The sequence below is a fragment of the Excalfactoria chinensis genome, chromosome 2 (assembly GCF_039878825.1).
Source record: "Excalfactoria chinensis isolate bCotChi1 chromosome 2, bCotChi1.hap2, whole genome shotgun sequence".
Lineage (NCBI taxonomy): Eukaryota > Metazoa > Chordata > Aves > Galliformes > Phasianidae > Excalfactoria > Excalfactoria chinensis.
In genome coordinates this window covers 37,850,596-37,869,125 of record NC_092826.1, presented here as the reverse complement: position 1 = coordinate 37,869,125, position 18,530 = coordinate 37,850,596, and the positions used below count along the sequence as shown (strand labels likewise).

Below are 18,530 nucleotides of genomic sequence, written 5' to 3'. Positions count from 1 at the left end.
TTTCCAGCAGCATTATTTTTGTCCCTGATTTTGGGGGTTTTATATCCCATATGTTATGGAAAAAAGCAGACCAGATGTTCATAAAATTTAACATGTAAACAAACTTAATTGAAGCAATATAAATACTTGGACATTTGGACTTCAACACTGGCTGGCTAAAACCAGACTATTTAGTACTAAGAACCACCTTAGTCTTAACCTTTCTACCATTTTTCAAGAGAAGTGATGGGGAAGGCTCCCTCCCACAACTGTTGAAAGTATCAGTTACTGCAAATGAACTCTTCTACTGTGCCTCAGCAAAACACAGTTTCTCACATGCTTTACACCCAGCAAATGTGATAAAGTCTATAGGAAAATATTGTGTATTAAAATGTTATGTACACCATAAATTTATCTGAAGAAAGAAGGAATTTTTGACTTCTGCATTGAATCAGTAGTAGATATTGTTTCTCTGCTCCCCTTTAAATTCAGAAGAATTGAACTGAATTGCATCCAAGCCTTTGGTAGTAATTTTAGGATCAAAGTAGAAATTGCAATTTAACAACCCATCATTCAAATACTTCCTGTTAGATTGGATCCTGCATTATAAAATAAGCAAGTCTTTCTGAAGTTTTGGGATGATTCACCCTAAGCTTATAGACAGCAGGCATAAGTCAATATTGAAATCAAAATAGAGTATATTAGGTTCATCTAGTGATAAAGTTCTTAGGATATCTTGAATATTCAATTTAAATACAATTTAACAGCAAGCAAGTTTTCAAGGTTAAATAAAAGTTAAAATGCAAGGAAACACAATGGTTAAACAGGTTGCTCTTTCTAGATCCACAGAAAGCATATTGAACAGTAGCTTTTCAGAGATGAGTTTTTGCAGCTAATATGTACTGAAGAACCTTTTCATGCACAGACTGTATGCACTGATTCTTTTCCTTGCTCTCTGTCACAAAAGGAAACCATGAGCAAACAGTGGCTTTAAAAGTGTAACAAAAGATAATTCAACTTACTACACAGTCTGCCTGCCTGAGTGTGTGTGCACAAATACACACATATACACACAAAGGAAGACAGGGGCTTGAAAATCAACTTAATTTTAATTAGCTAAATTTGTTACCTAAACAAAGGGGGTGGGATGGGGCTGGAAATCTTATTTTAAATTCAAGTAACTGAAAACTTGATTCCTAGAAGTTACCCTTTCTACTAACTTGCTACAAAACCATCCAGTGGATGCATTTGTCACTACAATATATATCATAAACATTACACATTTGCTTATATAATGAAGAGACAAAATAAGCAATTCTCTGCAACATTTTACATGCTGCAACGTGAACATTACTGCTTAAAGAAGTCCGCTTAAGCAGTTTGTCATTACCACATTATCCCAAGTATTTTTAATGCATCTCTTCAAAGACATCAACTGTAAACCTCTGTAAACCCTATTTTAAACGAAAACTTAAAATTGAAAGTAAGACCATGAATATACAGTGCTTTTTTACACGACATTCTAATTCCATTTCAGCACTCTGTACTGACCTCTACTGGTTTATGTATTTTGATAAATACTAATCAGCCTATTTCTATTCAACTTTTGCATGCCCGTGTTCTGACTCAGGGAGAAACTAAATTTCTACCAAATTTTCTCATTACCCACAATGTCTCCCTGACAGAAAGTCTAAAAGAGAACAAGCTTCCAACTATTTGTTGCAGTTTACTGTAGGAGATGAGATACTATAAAAAACCATCGCGTAAACTACCTCACGTACTTTCCAAGAAAGATTTTAAAAGAAAACTCAATGATCATGTCTTGGTTGCATTTTGAATAATTCATTATAATTGTTTTATTTTCTGTTTCATGTCTATATCATTAATTCTTTGGCATACAAAATCTGTATTTTATTGTATAGTACCCAGCATCTGACCCATGACTAGCCTGGAAGTATTACTGCAACACAAATAACAAAGTTGTAAATACACATTTATCACCTTCAGTCACCCTCACGTGACAGACTCCTTCATTAGATGATAAGCTTGTTTCTAGAAGTCTCTTCAGAGGAAACATTTACTTTAATTAGTACAGCACTGGCAGCTTATCAACCACACACCAGTGGATCAAAGTACAGTAGCAAGATTGACATTATAAAAGCGTCGCTGCAAATGCTTTGTCAAAACAAAGACATTACCTGTCTTAGTAGGAGTAGCAATGTGATTGTATTGTCTTTTACAGCACTTGGTGAAGTCTGACCAATTCATTTTCTAACTTTTCACAACAAAAATGATTTCGTTCCTTATGTGCCTCAGAGTAAAATGCAGTTTGAGCTAGTTATGATTTAACTTTATGATTATATACCTAAAAAGCAGTTTGTCAGCAGGACTCATTTTGCAAAACTTCCCAACTTGAAAAACTTACTTTTAGTTTTCTTTGTTATTCAAGTTCTCAAGTATGAATAGCAGCTTTACACAATCTGAAAATTTCACTTCCTTCCACCTCTCTATCAGTGATCCCCCATTTATTTTATTTTATTTTCACTTTTTTGCTAAGTCACCTGCATTGTTTGGAAAAAAAAAAAACAACATGATTGTTCTCGGAAAAACAATGAAGCTTTGTTGTTCAGTTGGTTTACATAATAAAACACATCACGTACAGTTAATTCCATTTCAGAACAGCGAGATACCTGTTATTCATAAGGCTATTTTGTGTAATAACGCACTTTTCTTTCATTTTTCATGAAACCCCTTTAGATCCTGAATACAAGCAAACCACTCAGATTGTTGTTCCTGAGCCAACAATACTTTCATCTCATGTATGCACACAAACATCTTAAATCACGTGTTTTGTTTGTGGTTTTTGTTGGTTTTTTTTTTTAATCTTCCAGAATGACTCGAACACTCCAATTTCAATCCCTTTCAAACCATATGCTGCTACACTCTAACACTACCAGCCCTGTGAAAGGTCCACAACAGACTGAAGGAACCCCCAAAGTGCCTCTTTGCATTGCCCTTTCCCCCCTGCCCATCACACTCCAGCCAGCAGAGGGAGGAGTGGGGGGCACTGCACAGCCACTAACCCCTTGCCTGCACCTGTCCCAGTGAAACTACAAACAGCAGTCACACATCTGTGACAAAAACACATATGGTCTTACCCAGAAAAGGCGGTGATAGTGGTTTTGCCTTACCTTTACCGAGTGAGCCTGTGCAGGGGTCCAGAGGGTCACTGTCTGCTGGTCTCACTGGGTTTGCCACCACCCCAGTTCTTGCACTGCTGCTTTGAGGACCTGGATGAAGAACTGGACTCGATCTACTTATTGTCTTCTGTTTTAGAAAGAAACCGTGATGTTCTATTACCTTCAATCAGTACATTAGAGAAAGTATATAATGGTATCGAGACTTGAAAATAAATCTTTCTCAACAAGTAGGAAATAAAACAAGAGAACTTATTATACCTTACAAAGACACGGATTTTCACTGAAAAATATCATTGGCCAGATCACAGTGAAACCTTCTTTCCAAAAGTCATTTTAAAGCAGCATTTTCAGTCAATCCTGAGCAAAATATTCCACAACAGACCCAATAACTTTTTTCCTTACCTCTGGTATCCCAGTGAGGTCACATTCTGTTAAAAACATCCTGTCAAGCTTGGTACAAAAGGGCTCCAAAGAATCAGAATGCAGAAGCTATGCAACTTGCTGACTAACTTTGCTCAGTGTTATTTACCAACCACACAAAGAAAATGCTGTCTATTCAAAACACAGTTCAAAACTCTCTTCACAGAAAGTGAGTGAACAAACAGTCCCATGTCCGATGCTGCAGTCACATCTCCCATGAGGCCCGGTGATAGCTCTGGGGCATGGGACGGAGTGACACCACCAGCAGTCACTACAAGGCACTTTTGTAAACAACTTTTGTGTGTGTGAGAGCAGAAAAGGAGAAGGGTGTTACTTTTTCTCTGTCTTAATGCTGTATTTACTTTATCATCTCTAAGCCACCTTCTCCAGTCTTGCTTTCTCTAATAAGTGCATTTGCTCTAGGACTTTTATGATCTTTCCTCACTGTAACATTTGTTTTCCTCTAGGAGTAATCTGAAAAGAGTATATTGAATTACCTTAGGACATAGATTCAGGTCCTCGGAGACAGCTTAAGCATCAGAAACTAACCTAGAGTCTTTCAAACCCATTACAGAATTAAGGAATCTCAGCACCTTGTCTTACTTCACATGCAAATCTCCACTTTCCTTCATTAAAGAAACAGGCCTTATTCACAATAGCCATACCTAAATTGCACATGTGCAGTATTAACAAAAATAAATGTAAGAATTCTGACCCAATATTCTGCCTCACCATGCAAATTAATTCTTAAGGTAGTTTGGGACTATTCTAAAAAAAACCACTTTGCATTCTAGTTTGCTTTGTTAAGTGTTCTTAAAATCATAAATCCCTTGCAGCTTGTTTTTTGTTTAATTATTTTAAGCTCCTCTGTCTTCTAGAAACTGATGGCAACAGAGTTATATGTTGACAAACAGCAGAATTACCTTTTTAAATTAAAAAAAAAAAAAAAAAAAAAAAAAAAAAAATTTTATATATTTCTATAGGAAGAGAAAGAAGAAATGAAGACCCAGTGCTCCCAGTAACATGCTCTGATCTTGATCTCCACTCACAAGCCAATCCAGGGCTTTTCTTTATACTTACAATAAATCACAGGCAGCAACTATTTCCCAGATGTGAAAAGATGAAAAATTGTTCTTATTGTTTTTTATAATTTCCTTCTTGAATAGTCTGATGAGCATCAGAATCCTCTTTGTAATGTCCAACCCAAATCATCCACTTTTCTTAGGTAGAAGGCAGCCATTGCCATATTTGTGTTGGTTTTATATATATATGTATATATTTATTTACTTTTTTACAACTTCCTAGTAGATGTTTTTTCTTATGCTTTCAAAGGGTTTAAAAAACAGAGATTATAAAATCTGTAATGTATGTTTTCCTTGTAACTTGGCTGCAAAATCCATCCTGAGGGCAGCTGGATAAAAATCACCTCTATTTCAGAGCAGAAATTTCATCCTGTGAAACTTTCATTTGCATTCATGCTTCTGATAAGACAAAAACTCTTTCAGTTTGCTCCAAGTAAATAAACTCTCCTGAAAATATTCCAAGGACTCCTCAATTCTCAAACTACCTAAGAATAACTGTTCTGGATCAGACATATCCACGGGCTGCATGTGTCCCTAGACAGCTCGTAAAGTGGCTCCACGAGACTGTAAACGTTCAACATTACAACTTAATTTTTAGCAGTAATTTTCATGAATCAATTGTATGTTGCTTGAGCATACACTGTGTAGACAACAACAGAATGCAGTGGAGAGGAAGGTGCTGTGCAGTGCTAACTTCACTTCTTGCACTCGCCATACCCAGTCAAATTGAAACTTGCATGTATTATGCATTGTATGTACTTACACCACTTCAAAAATAAAACAGTGATGACTGGTAGTAATATTTCAACATACCTACATACCTGTGTGCCTGTAGTGCCCCAGTGATGGTTGGTAAAAAAAGAAGGGCTTACTAAATTAATAGAAGATGATGCAATTCCAGCTGGCAACTCACATTTGATGAAATGTCACTGCATTGTACATCAAGAAAATTTATACACAACAGCTTTAAAAACTGATAATGTCAGGCAAGATTTCACCAAAGCTGTGTATTTCATTAAGTCCAAGGGTCTGAATCATCACAATTCTAGGAGTTCCATAAAATCGTGGATGCTGATGAGGGGAATATCATTTGCTTTTCTGAAGTAAGGTGGATAAGTCAGTTTAAAATACTGAAAAGATTTTATAATTTGCAAAATGAAATCAAGTAATTTACAGAATCAAAAGGAAAATCTGTCATAGAATGGGAGGATGAAATATGACAGATTCATCATTTTTGGCAGATTTGACTGCTCATTTAAATGAATTAAATGTCTCTTAAAGGTAAAAATCAGCCTATCTGCACAGTGATTCAAACCACAATAGTGTTCTAAATGAAGCTTGAATTATGACAAACTGAAGTTACAGTGAATAATTTTAAGCATTTTGATACATTGTCTAAACTCAGTCCCATGAACAGCAAAAAATATGCATCTATGCCTTCAGATTTGTTAAGGGAAATTAAAAATAGGCTTCAAGATTTCAAAATAATCATCATTTTTTTTGTATATTTGTTTATTCCATTTTTAGTTCACATAAATACATTACCTGTAAATTTTCAAATGGAATGTACAGAGTTGTGATCAGTATTTCAACTGAAACAAAAATTTGATCATGTCTCTTTACTAGACTTTTACAAGGCTTATCTTGCCAGAGACAAATATCTCTTGCTTTACAACCAGAAATTATTCATGCCATTGCTTTTTTGGCAGTGAGTGTATTTGTGAACAACTACTTTCAAGGATGAAGCACACAAAGAGTAAAATTAGGTCAAAGAATAGCTGAAACTTCCACTGAATCAGACACTGATACATTAGTTTCACAAAAATAAGGTCGAATATCCCACTAGTTTCAAGCTTTTTTACTTATACATGTTCACTATATTATGTATTTTATATGCAGCCCAAGAGAATTCCTCTTCACTGAACACAGCCCAGGCAAACTAAAAGATTGGACACTTGTATTCTAGATTAAGGTGCAGATAAATCTTTGGTGGTTATCCTTTTCCCTACTAGTTTATTTTTTGCTTAATTTTGAATCTCTCAGGTACTGAGTTGAAGTGTTGATAATGGAAAAGACTCTCTGTACAAAGAGTAAAGAAAGACTTTGGAGACTTATAAGAAATTTACCCTTTTTGCAGCATAACCAGAATGCTGCAACTTCTCTTTACTGCCCTGAAAAGACCATGACATCCTTAACACCTGAGGCAGTTGTGATTTTTTTGTTCTTTTGGAAGGAAAGAATTCCAGCAGTGCATTCCTCAGAAATGTCACACCAAGTAGAGCAGGAAGGCATACTGATCTTTGTGGTGCTTGGATGGACCTGTACTCCTGATTCAAGTAATGATCTGCAGGCACACTTACAGCCAAACAGAAAACTGTAATGATTGCAACCACAAACATGAATTCCCTAGAAGAGTGTGTCAAAAGTCATATTTCTCACCATCATTATGATTCAACATCTTCAGTGGTGCTGAGGCATACTTTAAGATGTGAGGCAATTTGCAACACTCAGCATGTTCTTTTCCACTTTTCTGAATTTCCAGATAAGCCATTTAAAACCATCAGACACTGCCAATGAATTTAGTGCTTAGCATGTTCATGGTGAAGGTGTTCATTTCAGGAATCCTGATTTAAATAAAAACATTATACTTGAACTAATCACAATCTAATTAAAACAGTATACAGATAGTGCTTTGAAGTGGAAAAGAGATACCCTTCCTAGAGGTAATAAGATGGTCCCTAAGGATAAAAGAGACTACAACTGGCTTACTGGTTGTACAGAAATGTCTTATGAGTTTTACAAAGTGCACAGATGTGAGGGTGATGCTAGTTTTTCAGCATTGCTTCAGGCTTGAGGAGAGGTTTGCCTGCCACCCAGTGGATTCAGTGCCAGTTTTGGACAGATTTCTGCAGCTTACCAGGCACAGTGGTAAAAAAGCCCACTGCATAGTTCTCCAAGCAATAGCAGACAAAAGGTGTGCTTTAACATTCCTGTTGCTACTTACACATCAGTTATTGTGGAACAACATAGTCCATCTAGAATACATCTTCTCTAAAAACTAATCCAGGATTTTAGTGTCAGATTGAAACTCTGTCATGCATAACTACCTTAATATTTTCCATAGGCCTGAAACAAATTGATCACTGAGTTAACTTCCAGAGCAAATGTTGACAATATACTTTCTGTATTTTTTAACCTGTTGCAATACTTTTCTTCTACATTTTCTTGTACAACCTTGTTGATAGCTATGATCCAACAAATGACTTTTACACTGATGGTGTCAGTCACAATTTAATTTTACTAACAAAAAACACATTGCCTTACAGAAGCATTCAGCAAAAATGGAGGACATTTATATAAAACATGTAGATCAAAGTTGAAGTACCACCAGGACAGAGGAGAAAGGAATTATAACGTGATATGACAGATAAGTCCCATGTATTGATAAATAGACACAGGTCAGCATCTAGATTGACATATAAAGGTGTTACACAGTGATCTTTTTACTGTTTCTCTGTAGTATCACAGAATTACAGAAAGGGTCGTTAAGTACTGGATTAGGCTCTCCAGGGAGGTGGTTTGACCGTTTGACTCTTAAACTCTTAAAGCTGTTTGGATGTGGTGCTCAGGGACATGATTTAACAGAGGCTTGTTAGAGTTAGGGTAGTATGGTTAGGCTGCAGTTGGACTCAGTGATGTTTAAGGTCTTTTCCAACCTGAGAAATTCTATGATTCTGTGATTCTGTATATATATTGCATTCCTCTCTTCTCTCTATTTTCCACAACTTGGTAATAACTAGTTTTTGTTTTTTTTTTTTTTTTTTTTTTTGTTTTTTTTTTTTTTTTTTTCACCTTTGGGAACTATTTATATTCAGTTACACAGAAACAATTCCTTCAGTCTCAGTTTCTTTCTCCATAGGCAGTTTATGCTTGTAGGCACCCACTCTGAATACAGACATCTATATTACATTTTGCATTTGCTGTGCTTTGTGTTCGTGCCTCTTAGGAGATGTGATACATATTTGGTAACTCTCGGTCTGCTAATTTGAGAAACAACTGTATTTAGGTAACTACATTCGAGAGTGTGGTCTACCAAACTCCCGCTAGGATATATCATTTCAATGGTCATTTTGCACAAGACATTGTATGTGCATACAACTGAAAGCATTCAGCATCCTGTGTAAAATGGAATTTAACAAAAATGATCTATTTATTAATAAAAGAATCTATTTATTATTTCCTCAGATCTTTTCTTATAATCCTAGTTCCTCATGACAAGTTGATACTATATACCACAATCCTCTGAGGTACAGTTCCCAGTTTTCCTAATAACACCTTGAACTCCTAGTTCTACTGTGTAAAACAATCAGTGGAGTATCCAGCCTAAACTGATTGTTCTTGATGAGTCAATAAACTATTCAGTCTCCAGGATAAGAAGAAAAAAATTAAAATAATAATAATAATAAAATAATTAAAAGTACAAATAATACAAACAAACAAACAGATTCTGAAGAGTTTTCATTAGCTCTCTGATCTGGCTTGGTTGCTTGAAACTGAAACACATCTCTGCTGCATATGTGTTAGTATTTGTTATATTGATCTTGGACACAGAAGTGCCGTGATGGACACTGTGGAGACATTAAAATGCATACAAACCAGCTGGTCCAGAAACAGGGCAGCAACATTTGACAGGTATGATGCAGAGCTTTTGAACTTTTCTTTCTGTGAGAAAATTGAGGTCTTCATGTTAACTAGACCTTAGAGGTTTTCACTGCTCTTGTGGGAGAACACCTCACAATTCAATTAAACATTGTAGAGTCTAAGCATTGAAAGTATGTAGTAGTGGGTAAATATGAAAATGGGAAAGGATGTGCTCTTTTCCAGTATTGTTATAACAATTTCTACTTTTTTTTTTTTTTTTGTCCACCAGAGGGAGACACAGGCACATAATTTCCTCATTAAAAATGAAGGAAAACTTTCTACATCTCTCCATAAATAACTTCTCTGCTAAATGTTGTCATCTAGCCACTCTCCAGAGCAGTTCTGGAATAGTTCAAGTTTTTGATATGAATCTGTCCAGTTCTGGACAGTATAGAGTAATTCCTGCTCCTTGCCAGCAGTTAGAACAGAATTTAATTCAGAGATATTAGACCTTCACTGAGGGAAAGAATTGAATTGTATAAGAAAAGTGTAAGTAATACTGCCTTCTAAATGCCTGCTAAAGCTGAGAATTTAAGCTATTATTTAAGAAGCACAGTTTCTCCTAGGAATTCAGTTGTGGAAAAGGCGAGATAATTCCCACTAAGATAATATTGTTGTATGAAGTAGATTAGTTACAAGACCAAAATTGTGTGGTAAAAATGCTACTAGAACTGTAATAAAAGAAGAAGGAGGAACTCTTAATTGGAGAAGGTAGTCTTTAGACAAGGAGTAATGGGTATAAACTAAAAGGTATTTAGATTAGATATTAGGAAAAGAATCTTCACTACAAGAGTTGTGAAGAACTGGAGCAGGCTGCCCAGAGAAGTAGAGGGTGACCCCAGATGTAAGTGTTCAAGGCCAGCTTGGATGTGGCCTTGAACAATGGTCTAGTGGAAGGTGTCACTGTTATAGCAGGGGTTTGGAACTGGGTAGTCCTTGAGGTCCTTTCCAACCAAGGCAAGAGATTAAATGACTCACAATGTCACTATAACAATCAAAAATTGAAATACTCAATATCTTTCATATAAATATATATATAAAGTACTTTATAACAAAGTACCATTAGCAAAGCTTTTTTACTTTTTCCACAGCACTACATTCAGAATGCAATGAATGCAAAACCTTCCAAGAAACTCCTTAACAAAGATGTTATTTCCCATTAAAAATAAATAAATACAATTCATGCTCTGGAAATTCCTGCTTTTGGCACATTTTAGGTCACAAATGAACAAGTTACAGTTGTAATCCTTATGAGAAAGATTTTTCCACAACCAAGCTATTAAAAAACAATAAAGCTGAAACTTCAGTGTTATCTCTATTCTAATCAACATCTGTGATGTCTCCCATGTTATAGTAGCCCACAACATAATGTTGTTAATTACAGGCTCAGGAAAAGCCTTCTTGCTTCCTGTTGGATATTGGTATCAGGGTGCTGGCAGGACAGCCACTCTGTCACAGTGGCAGGGCTGTCCTGAGCCAGACACAAGCATGATGGCAATTTTCTCTCAGCAGAGAAATGCAAAGCTATGTTACCATGGAAAGTACAGTACAACAAGTAACAAGATTCCCAGGCTGTATTGGCAGTCACAGTGGTGAAATTTTGTGCGGGACAGTCATAAGGAGTTTTGACTAACCTATTTATAAAGAGTTCCTGAAATGCTATATTAAATAGTCATGTTAAGCAAATAATATATATATATATTTAAGAATAATTATTTATTAAATAAATAATTAAAAGTATAGTGGATTTAAAGACTGAAGGAAGGCACATCTCTACTCACATCTGAAGACCCAACACATCTTCTTTGGCACTCTTATCTATCCAGATGTTGTAAAATAATCATCACATTTATAATAAAATGTAAAAAGTGATGTATTACTTAAAATTAAACTACAATATTATTACTCCTGTGGAGTTATTCACAAAGTTGTTCCATGGTAAATTAGCTTGTGTAAACTACTTTCTACCCGATATGATTTAAATCACATGCATTGACAACTTTTTGCAATAATTTCACTTACAAAGAGAAGAATCTGAGAAGAACTGCTGGACAAGCTCCATGAATTAAATGATTCACAAGTGATTCAACAGCTCCATCTGCATATCTAAATTGATTTAGTTGAAAAATAGCAATGTTGAGAGACCTGGAACTATGAGATAGATGATGCCAGGCTGAGTCAAAGTACTGGGAAAGGAAATGATGCAGCATTTCCTTCTCTGTTGCTGTGGTCAGGGGAAAAAAAACAGATCTTGAGCAGCTTTCTGCAGATAATTCAATCTACCTGGCCTTACGTTCTCTGTGGCACAGTCTTTGTGACTCAAAGACAGAAGTTGTAGTCCTTGCAAAGATCAAACAGAAGGAGTAATCACATAAAACTTGAAACTTGAAGTTCCATATGAACATGCAGAAGAACATATTTATGGTAAGGGTAACAGAGCACCAGAACAGATTAACCAGAGAGGCTGTGGAGTCTCCTATGGAAATAGTCAAGACCCATGTGGATGCCTACCTGTGCAACCTATTATAGGGGAAGTTGGACTCAGTGAGATCTCTTAAGATCCATTCCAACCCCTGCAGATTCTGTGATATTTGCAAAAACTTGAGTTTTACCTTGATTGCAGTTCTTTCCCTCTGCCTTAAGTCTTACAAATAAGTGAACTTACAACTTACAACTAAGTGAACAGGAAATCAGGAAATACCTTCAGTCACAGAGGAAAAAAAAAAAAAAAAAAAAAAAAAGCAAATTTCTGCTTATTGTAGACAAAATCTAAACAGCGTGGTTCTATTCAGAAGAATATATAGATATTTATCCTTTGCTAAAATAAATGACAGAGATTTAACATTCCATGTGATTTTGTTTGTTCCTCCTGCTTGTCATGATCCAAGAACAATGATGGACCCCAACTTCACCATAACCTCCTTTCAGGTCTTGGTTAAGAGTTATAAGGCTACCCCTGAGCCTCCTCTCTGTACACTGAACAATCCCAGCTCCCTCAGCTGCTCCTCATAAGGCTTGCACTCCAGACACGCTGAAGAAACGAGCTTCATTTCCCTTCTCTGGACAAACTACAGGGCCTTGACATCTTTCTTGTAGTGAAAGGCCCAAAACTGAACTCAGTACTTGAGGTGTGGCCTCACCAGAACTGAACAGAGTGGGATGGTCACATCCCTGCTCTTGCTGGCAACAATATACAAGACAGGATGTCATTGGCCTTCTTGGCCACTTGGGCACATTGCAAGCTCATGTTTAGATGAGTGCTGACCAACAGCTCAAGGTCCATTTCTTCTATACAGTCTTCCAGTCCTTCTGCCCCAAACCTGGGGTCGTTGTGGCCAAAGTGCAGGACCCAGCATTTGGTATTGATGATCTTTATCCCGTTGGCCTCAGCCCAGCTTTCCAGTCTGTTCAGATCACTCTATAGGGCCTACCTACCCCCAGGCAGATCGACACAGCCAACTCGATGTCATCTGCAAACTTACTGAGAGTGCACTCAATCCCCTTGTCCAGAACATCAATAAAGATTTTAAACAGGACAGTCCCCAATACAGACCCCGAGGGAATAGCACTTATGATCAGTCACCAGCTAGATTTATCTCCGTTCACCACCACTCTCTGGGCCTGGCCCTCCAGCATGCTGTTCCTAGCAAAGCACAAATGGCTAGTAACAATAAATGTTAGATTTTAATTATGCAACACTTCTGAACTTAAAAGGTGTGTCACTCTACTGAATACTTGCAAACATGAATCCTTTCATTTTTAATGTGATTTGCTTTTGCCTCCCTTAACTGTAACACGTAATTTAATTTTCCTCTTGAAAACTTAATTCCTTTCTAAAGCATTTTTATGCCAGAGTTCAAAGCAGATGTTTACAGAACCTGAAATTATGGATTTATTCTGGGATCTCAAATAGATTCTGAATCATGATGGGAACTGCAAGAATGAAATGACTGCTGTATGCATATTATTTGCATAGTCAATAAGTGCAATTTCATTTTAACCTATTTTTTCATCCAAGGGAGTATGTTTAACAACACACATCCATTGTGAGTTTCCCATTATGAGTCATTTAGCATTATTTCTCCATAGCTGATGTGGGTGGAATTAATGAGATATAGCTTCTGGACTACAGAATTGGGTAGTTTGTGAGATGTATGGATGCTATAAAAGAACATATCTTGACTTCTGCATTTAGACTGAAACTCTTCTGTCTACACCTCACAGAAAAATTACAGAATGTTCATGATTATTTCTGCAGACCTGTATGTGCCATTTCTTAGTCATACTAACTGATCTTTAAGGTACAGTCAAAGTGTAATAGCACTTAGAAAATATTCCAGAATTATGTATGCTTTAAAGGCCACAAATATGCTGATATTGATCTTTGTGTATCAGGATAAAATTAAGTCACATTTATTCCAGAAACATCTAGATAGTGCAATAAATACATTAATTTAAAGAAAAAAGCAAATACAAAAACATGCACATAAAGAAACCTCACCACTGTTAGTCATTGCTCTGTGATTAATTCACACAGTTGGATGATCCCATAAGAGGAATGAACTTGACTTTTCCTTTGCACTGAACAGTTTTCATTTCCCAAGCCACAATATTGTGAGTATAAAAGTAGGACACTGCTATGCTAAACTCAGAAAAGTCTATATGCAGTTCCTCAATAGTGATCTTTCCTTTATGGAAAAATACCTTTCAATAAATCATGAAGGAGAAATACCTCCCAAAGATTAAAAAGCAAATACATTGACTGCAGTTAAAATAGTTAATCCAGAGCAGTTCACCATCATTCAGACTTCACCTAACACCAGGTTCAGGACCTTACACCTATTTTTCTGCATGGCACATCACTGAATGAAGGTTTCTGAGTTGGACTTCCAAAATAATGGACCACTTTATCCTGCATACACTTAATCTGGTCTCTTAATCTGTCATTCTACTGACAAGTTCATTTTACTATTCAAAAACCAAGGAAAATAAGTAAATAGCCTCAAAATAAATAAATAAATAAATTAGTTTTTTGAGTCTTTTCAGTCATTCTCAATTCTATTGCTTGTTTTTATTGTTCTTTTGTTGAATTGTTTCCTGATGCTTTCCACCTGTTACCACTATTCAGGGAAACAACAGAATAAAATTGAATGTATGGAACAGTCAGGAATAGAGCAACATCTATCCTCATTTAGGGGTGAGGTTGACTGACTTTCCTGAGGCTTTTACCTAATGCCTAACCTTTTTAGTTCAGACTAGCTAGTTCATTTTTTCACCTTTTAGATATTCCTAAATTTTGCAATAATCTTTATTTGGAATTGTATCTTAACAGCCTAGGGGATTACAAATATGTGACTACATTAGTTTTTCTATATCTAACAATATTATATTCCTTGGAACTGTCACATTGTGCACTGTGAAATTAATTGTAATTTTGTAAGTGTGTTAGTTCATCCCCGAAGTTGTAGAAGTAATAGCTGATGTGATTAGTTTATTTCATTTGCTTCTAATGAAAGAAGAGGATTTCATTGTTGTGAATGGTTTTCACATTTTGAGTCTCTCACAAGACTCCCAATGACTAAGGAAGAAAAGACATTGCAAAATATTTTGCAATGTCATCTCTCTATTTGTACAAATGTTTAGATGCTGTTAAGAACAAAACTCAGTTAAATATTTCCTGCTAGGTTTGAAGGATTGTTTGTGAAAATAAAAGTTTCCAATATAAAAGAAATCTAGATTTTGTTAAGCAATATCACATCCGAAAAGACAAAAAAGAATCAAAACCAGATTTTTAGTGGGCTTTTTTTTGCCCCTAGTTGTCTACCTTATATTTTGTCGCTGTATTTCTGTGAACTTAAAATGAAACTAAAAAGGTTTTGTGGTACTCTGCTCTTTTCCATCACTTAAACATGTACCAGTATCAAACATTCATAGAAGTGTTATAGCCCCTCAGACTGTAAATGGTACTAATTGTAATTCATCACTACAGCAGCAATTAGAAAAACGAAGGGCTTTCTTCCATACAAGATCAAGTACCACTTTAACAAATACGATACAGCATTTACCTAAATTACATCTGGGTAATCTGTTCAATAAATATCATAAGAGAAATAAACATATAATGTGAAATTGCACGGAATAACTCCTGTTAACAAACAAGCATTGCTGCTGATTACTTTTTTCCCTGCATGAGACCCCCATGAGACTCTCAGCATGAAGCAGTCAGGGGAAAATTTACTGAATCAGTGGCTTCACAATGTGCCTCCCACTTTGTCAAATCATGTTAGATACCTGCCTCAGTCAGGATACAATCACACTCCTGAGCAATGGGGTCTCAAGGCAAGAACTGGACATGTCATATACTCTCCTGCTTGGTTTATGCCATAGACATCCAGCTCTTTAAATACCAGCAGCTCAAAGACACAGATTAAGTGTGATACCTAAGCCTGTGAAACATAAACATAAAAATAGTAGTAATAAAAAAAAAGAAAACAAACAAAAAACAAACAAAAAAACATTATCTACCAACATAAATTCTGTTAATCAAGGAGATAAAGTAATATATTCAAGATCATTCTTGACAGTAATACACATGGATCTTTGACTAAGAAAGACAGCAAGGATGGGCCTTGCTCACCTTTGCCTTTCTTCAACCATCACACATGTTAAGTCCCCTAGCACAGGTAAAACAGTGAGAGATGTTGCCAAAGCTGTTCCTGGTTTTCTCTACGATTCTTAGTTGCACCTTTCTCTGTCACGGATGCAAAGCTTCAGTGCTTTATGATAGGGAATTTTTAATATTCTTCTACCATGAAAAGTAACCTGTTGTACTTGCCTTGTCAGGTATACAAACATTTTAATCAGAAAGATAGAGTTGAACAATTCTCAGATTATTAACAAGCCATTTAAAAGGGAATATATCTCCCAGAAATGAGGAAAAAAGGAATTACTTGCAATCTATTGGTCCTAAACAAAGAACTGACTATTATCTCTCTGTAAAGAGGAAGTTGCAGAGCTGTAAGCATTGGCAATGTAAAAAATTAACTGTGAGGGTTTCTGTAGAGGAAGAACAGAAAACAAGCATTTCAAAATAAAATCATTCAGTTATCTATCCTGTCATTAATCTTGCTTGCTTTTTACCCCAAAGGGACAAAGGGCAATGTAATACTGAATATAGAGGCAGGGCTTGAGTTTTATGTCCTCTCATCTCTGCAAAAGTTTCTGTCATTCAAGATCATTTCCTTTTCCCCAGCATAACATGTGGGAGATAAGGATGGAAAACACCTCAGTGGTGCAGTTCACATTACCAAAATTGTGAATATGCAGAAGTGTTGTGTTGTGCAAGGGCTGCCAGTAATTCGAAATAATAGCAATTCTCTGATATGTCAGATTTGTCCAATAAACTAGTGGAGGTAGAAGTGTTAAACTATTTAAAACATACTTCAACATTTTGAAATAATAAATTTACTGTAGAATGGATTTAATCTATGCAAAGTATAAACGGTTGTGTCTTTATATTTATTTTCCCAGCAGAGGACTCAATTTCCAAAAGATCTTGTAATCACAATCCGTTACTTCTAAAAGGGTGTTTCTGAAGAGACAAATACATGGTTTTAAATAAGAGATACAATGCCATACTGGAAGATTTTCCTTTTACCTGCAATCTCATCAACTTCATTTGAGTTCCCAAGAAAGAAAATAATCCTGAAAGGCAGAAAAGCCAGTCTTTTTTCTCCCTCCAAATTAGCCAACTAAGGCCTACCAGAAGAACTTTGTAATGCTTGAAGAGATCCTTTACCATATAAATAGCCTTGGGAAGCAAGATTAAAGAACAGCTATCTCTTTTACATTGAATACTTATCACCCAGACCAAAAAGGCAGTGACACGTAGCATGCAGAACCCAAAAGAATTACAAGAGTCATGGTGAGATGTCTAAGATAAATATTTGAATTCTATAAGAACAGGGTAGTCAGGGAGAATTTAGCCAAGAAAAGCTAAGATTCAGAGAGGTGTTTGAAATGTTTGTTTTAACAATGACAGCAAATGGCAAATCAGAAAGAGATCCTCAGTGATTAAATACATCCTAAATACAAATACATTCATGATAAGAAAAAAAAAAAAAAAAAAAAAAAAAAAAAAAAAAAATCTCAGGCTTAGAAGGCAGGTGGATGCCTTTGGTGACTTTGTGCAGGGGCAGCTGCTACTTTTCCACAATGCAAATTTGAATCATTCATGTTTCTGACTTGGCTGATAAACTGTAGTATCTCATTCTGCTGCACTCGTTGAGGAAAATGGTATTCAGAATCACCACCTACCTCCTCACAGCCATTGATGAAAGCCATTGCAACAAAACTTCACATGGAAGCAGAACAGATACTGATTGCACCTTGTTAAAAGCTCAGTGAATTTTATGAAACTGTTTTGGGAATTAGCTTCAGACAGAAGAGGTTGAGCTACTCATAATGCAGGAGGTTACTAACTCAAAATCTCATGTCTCAGAAAGTGATTGTGGGTCCTTGTAAGAAGAGACTGATCAACTCCAACTGACTCAACTTGAAAGATGGGAGAGGATAGTAATCTCAGCTTAGTGGGAGTTAAGAAAGACAATATTCTACAAGAAACTGCTTATTAATGGTTCTGCAAATAGGATAGACTTCTGCTTGTGCCATTTCTGCTAATTTTGTTGTTTTAAGAGGTTATATAGAGAACCTAAACTTTCCAAAGATGTTAAACACTGATATTAATAACTCTGTTAGTATTTATAATAAATTCCATCTAATAACATTTGTCAGCATAGTCAATAAGAGAATACAAACCATAACTAAACATGAAGCTGAGAGAACACTATACATAAAAGGTTGGCACCTGAGTGGGGTCATGTTATGAGAGAGATCATAACGGAGTTGAGCATTTTGTATAAGGGTGTAATTACCAACATAATAACTCACCCACTTCTCAGACATGATCACATTAGATAGGGAAGGTGCTTTTACTTCATCTGTTTCCCATTTTGGCCTTCACTAAAGGTACAGTGATAAAAAAGAGTGAATTTGAGGGGGGGGGGGGGGGGGGGGGGGAATGACGGGAGTGAAAAAGCGCTTCAAATTAGAATAATAATTTTAAAATCATAAGGCAGTACCCACTGGT

The 18,530-nt window shown here is 36.0% G+C and overlaps 1 protein-coding gene across 2 annotated transcripts in view; it reads right to left on the bottom strand.

Annotated features, from left to right (window-relative positions):
- Positions 1-3,774, bottom strand: part of ST18 (ST18 C2H2C-type zinc finger transcription factor) — a 174,957-nt gene extending 171,183 nt beyond the window's left edge. For both annotated transcript variants that reach the window (XM_072327956.1, XM_072327957.1), the window contains exons 1-2: positions 3,582-3,774; positions 3,171-3,306 (exon numbers count right to left, since the gene is read on the bottom strand). In XM_072327956.1, the coding sequence (XP_072184057.1) occupies positions 3,171-3,306; positions 3,582-3,620 (175 nt within the window). In that variant the 5' untranslated portion in view covers positions 3,621-3,774. The remainder of the gene's footprint in view (positions 1-3,170; positions 3,307-3,581) is intronic.
- Positions 3,775-18,530: the final 14,756 nt, after the last annotated feature.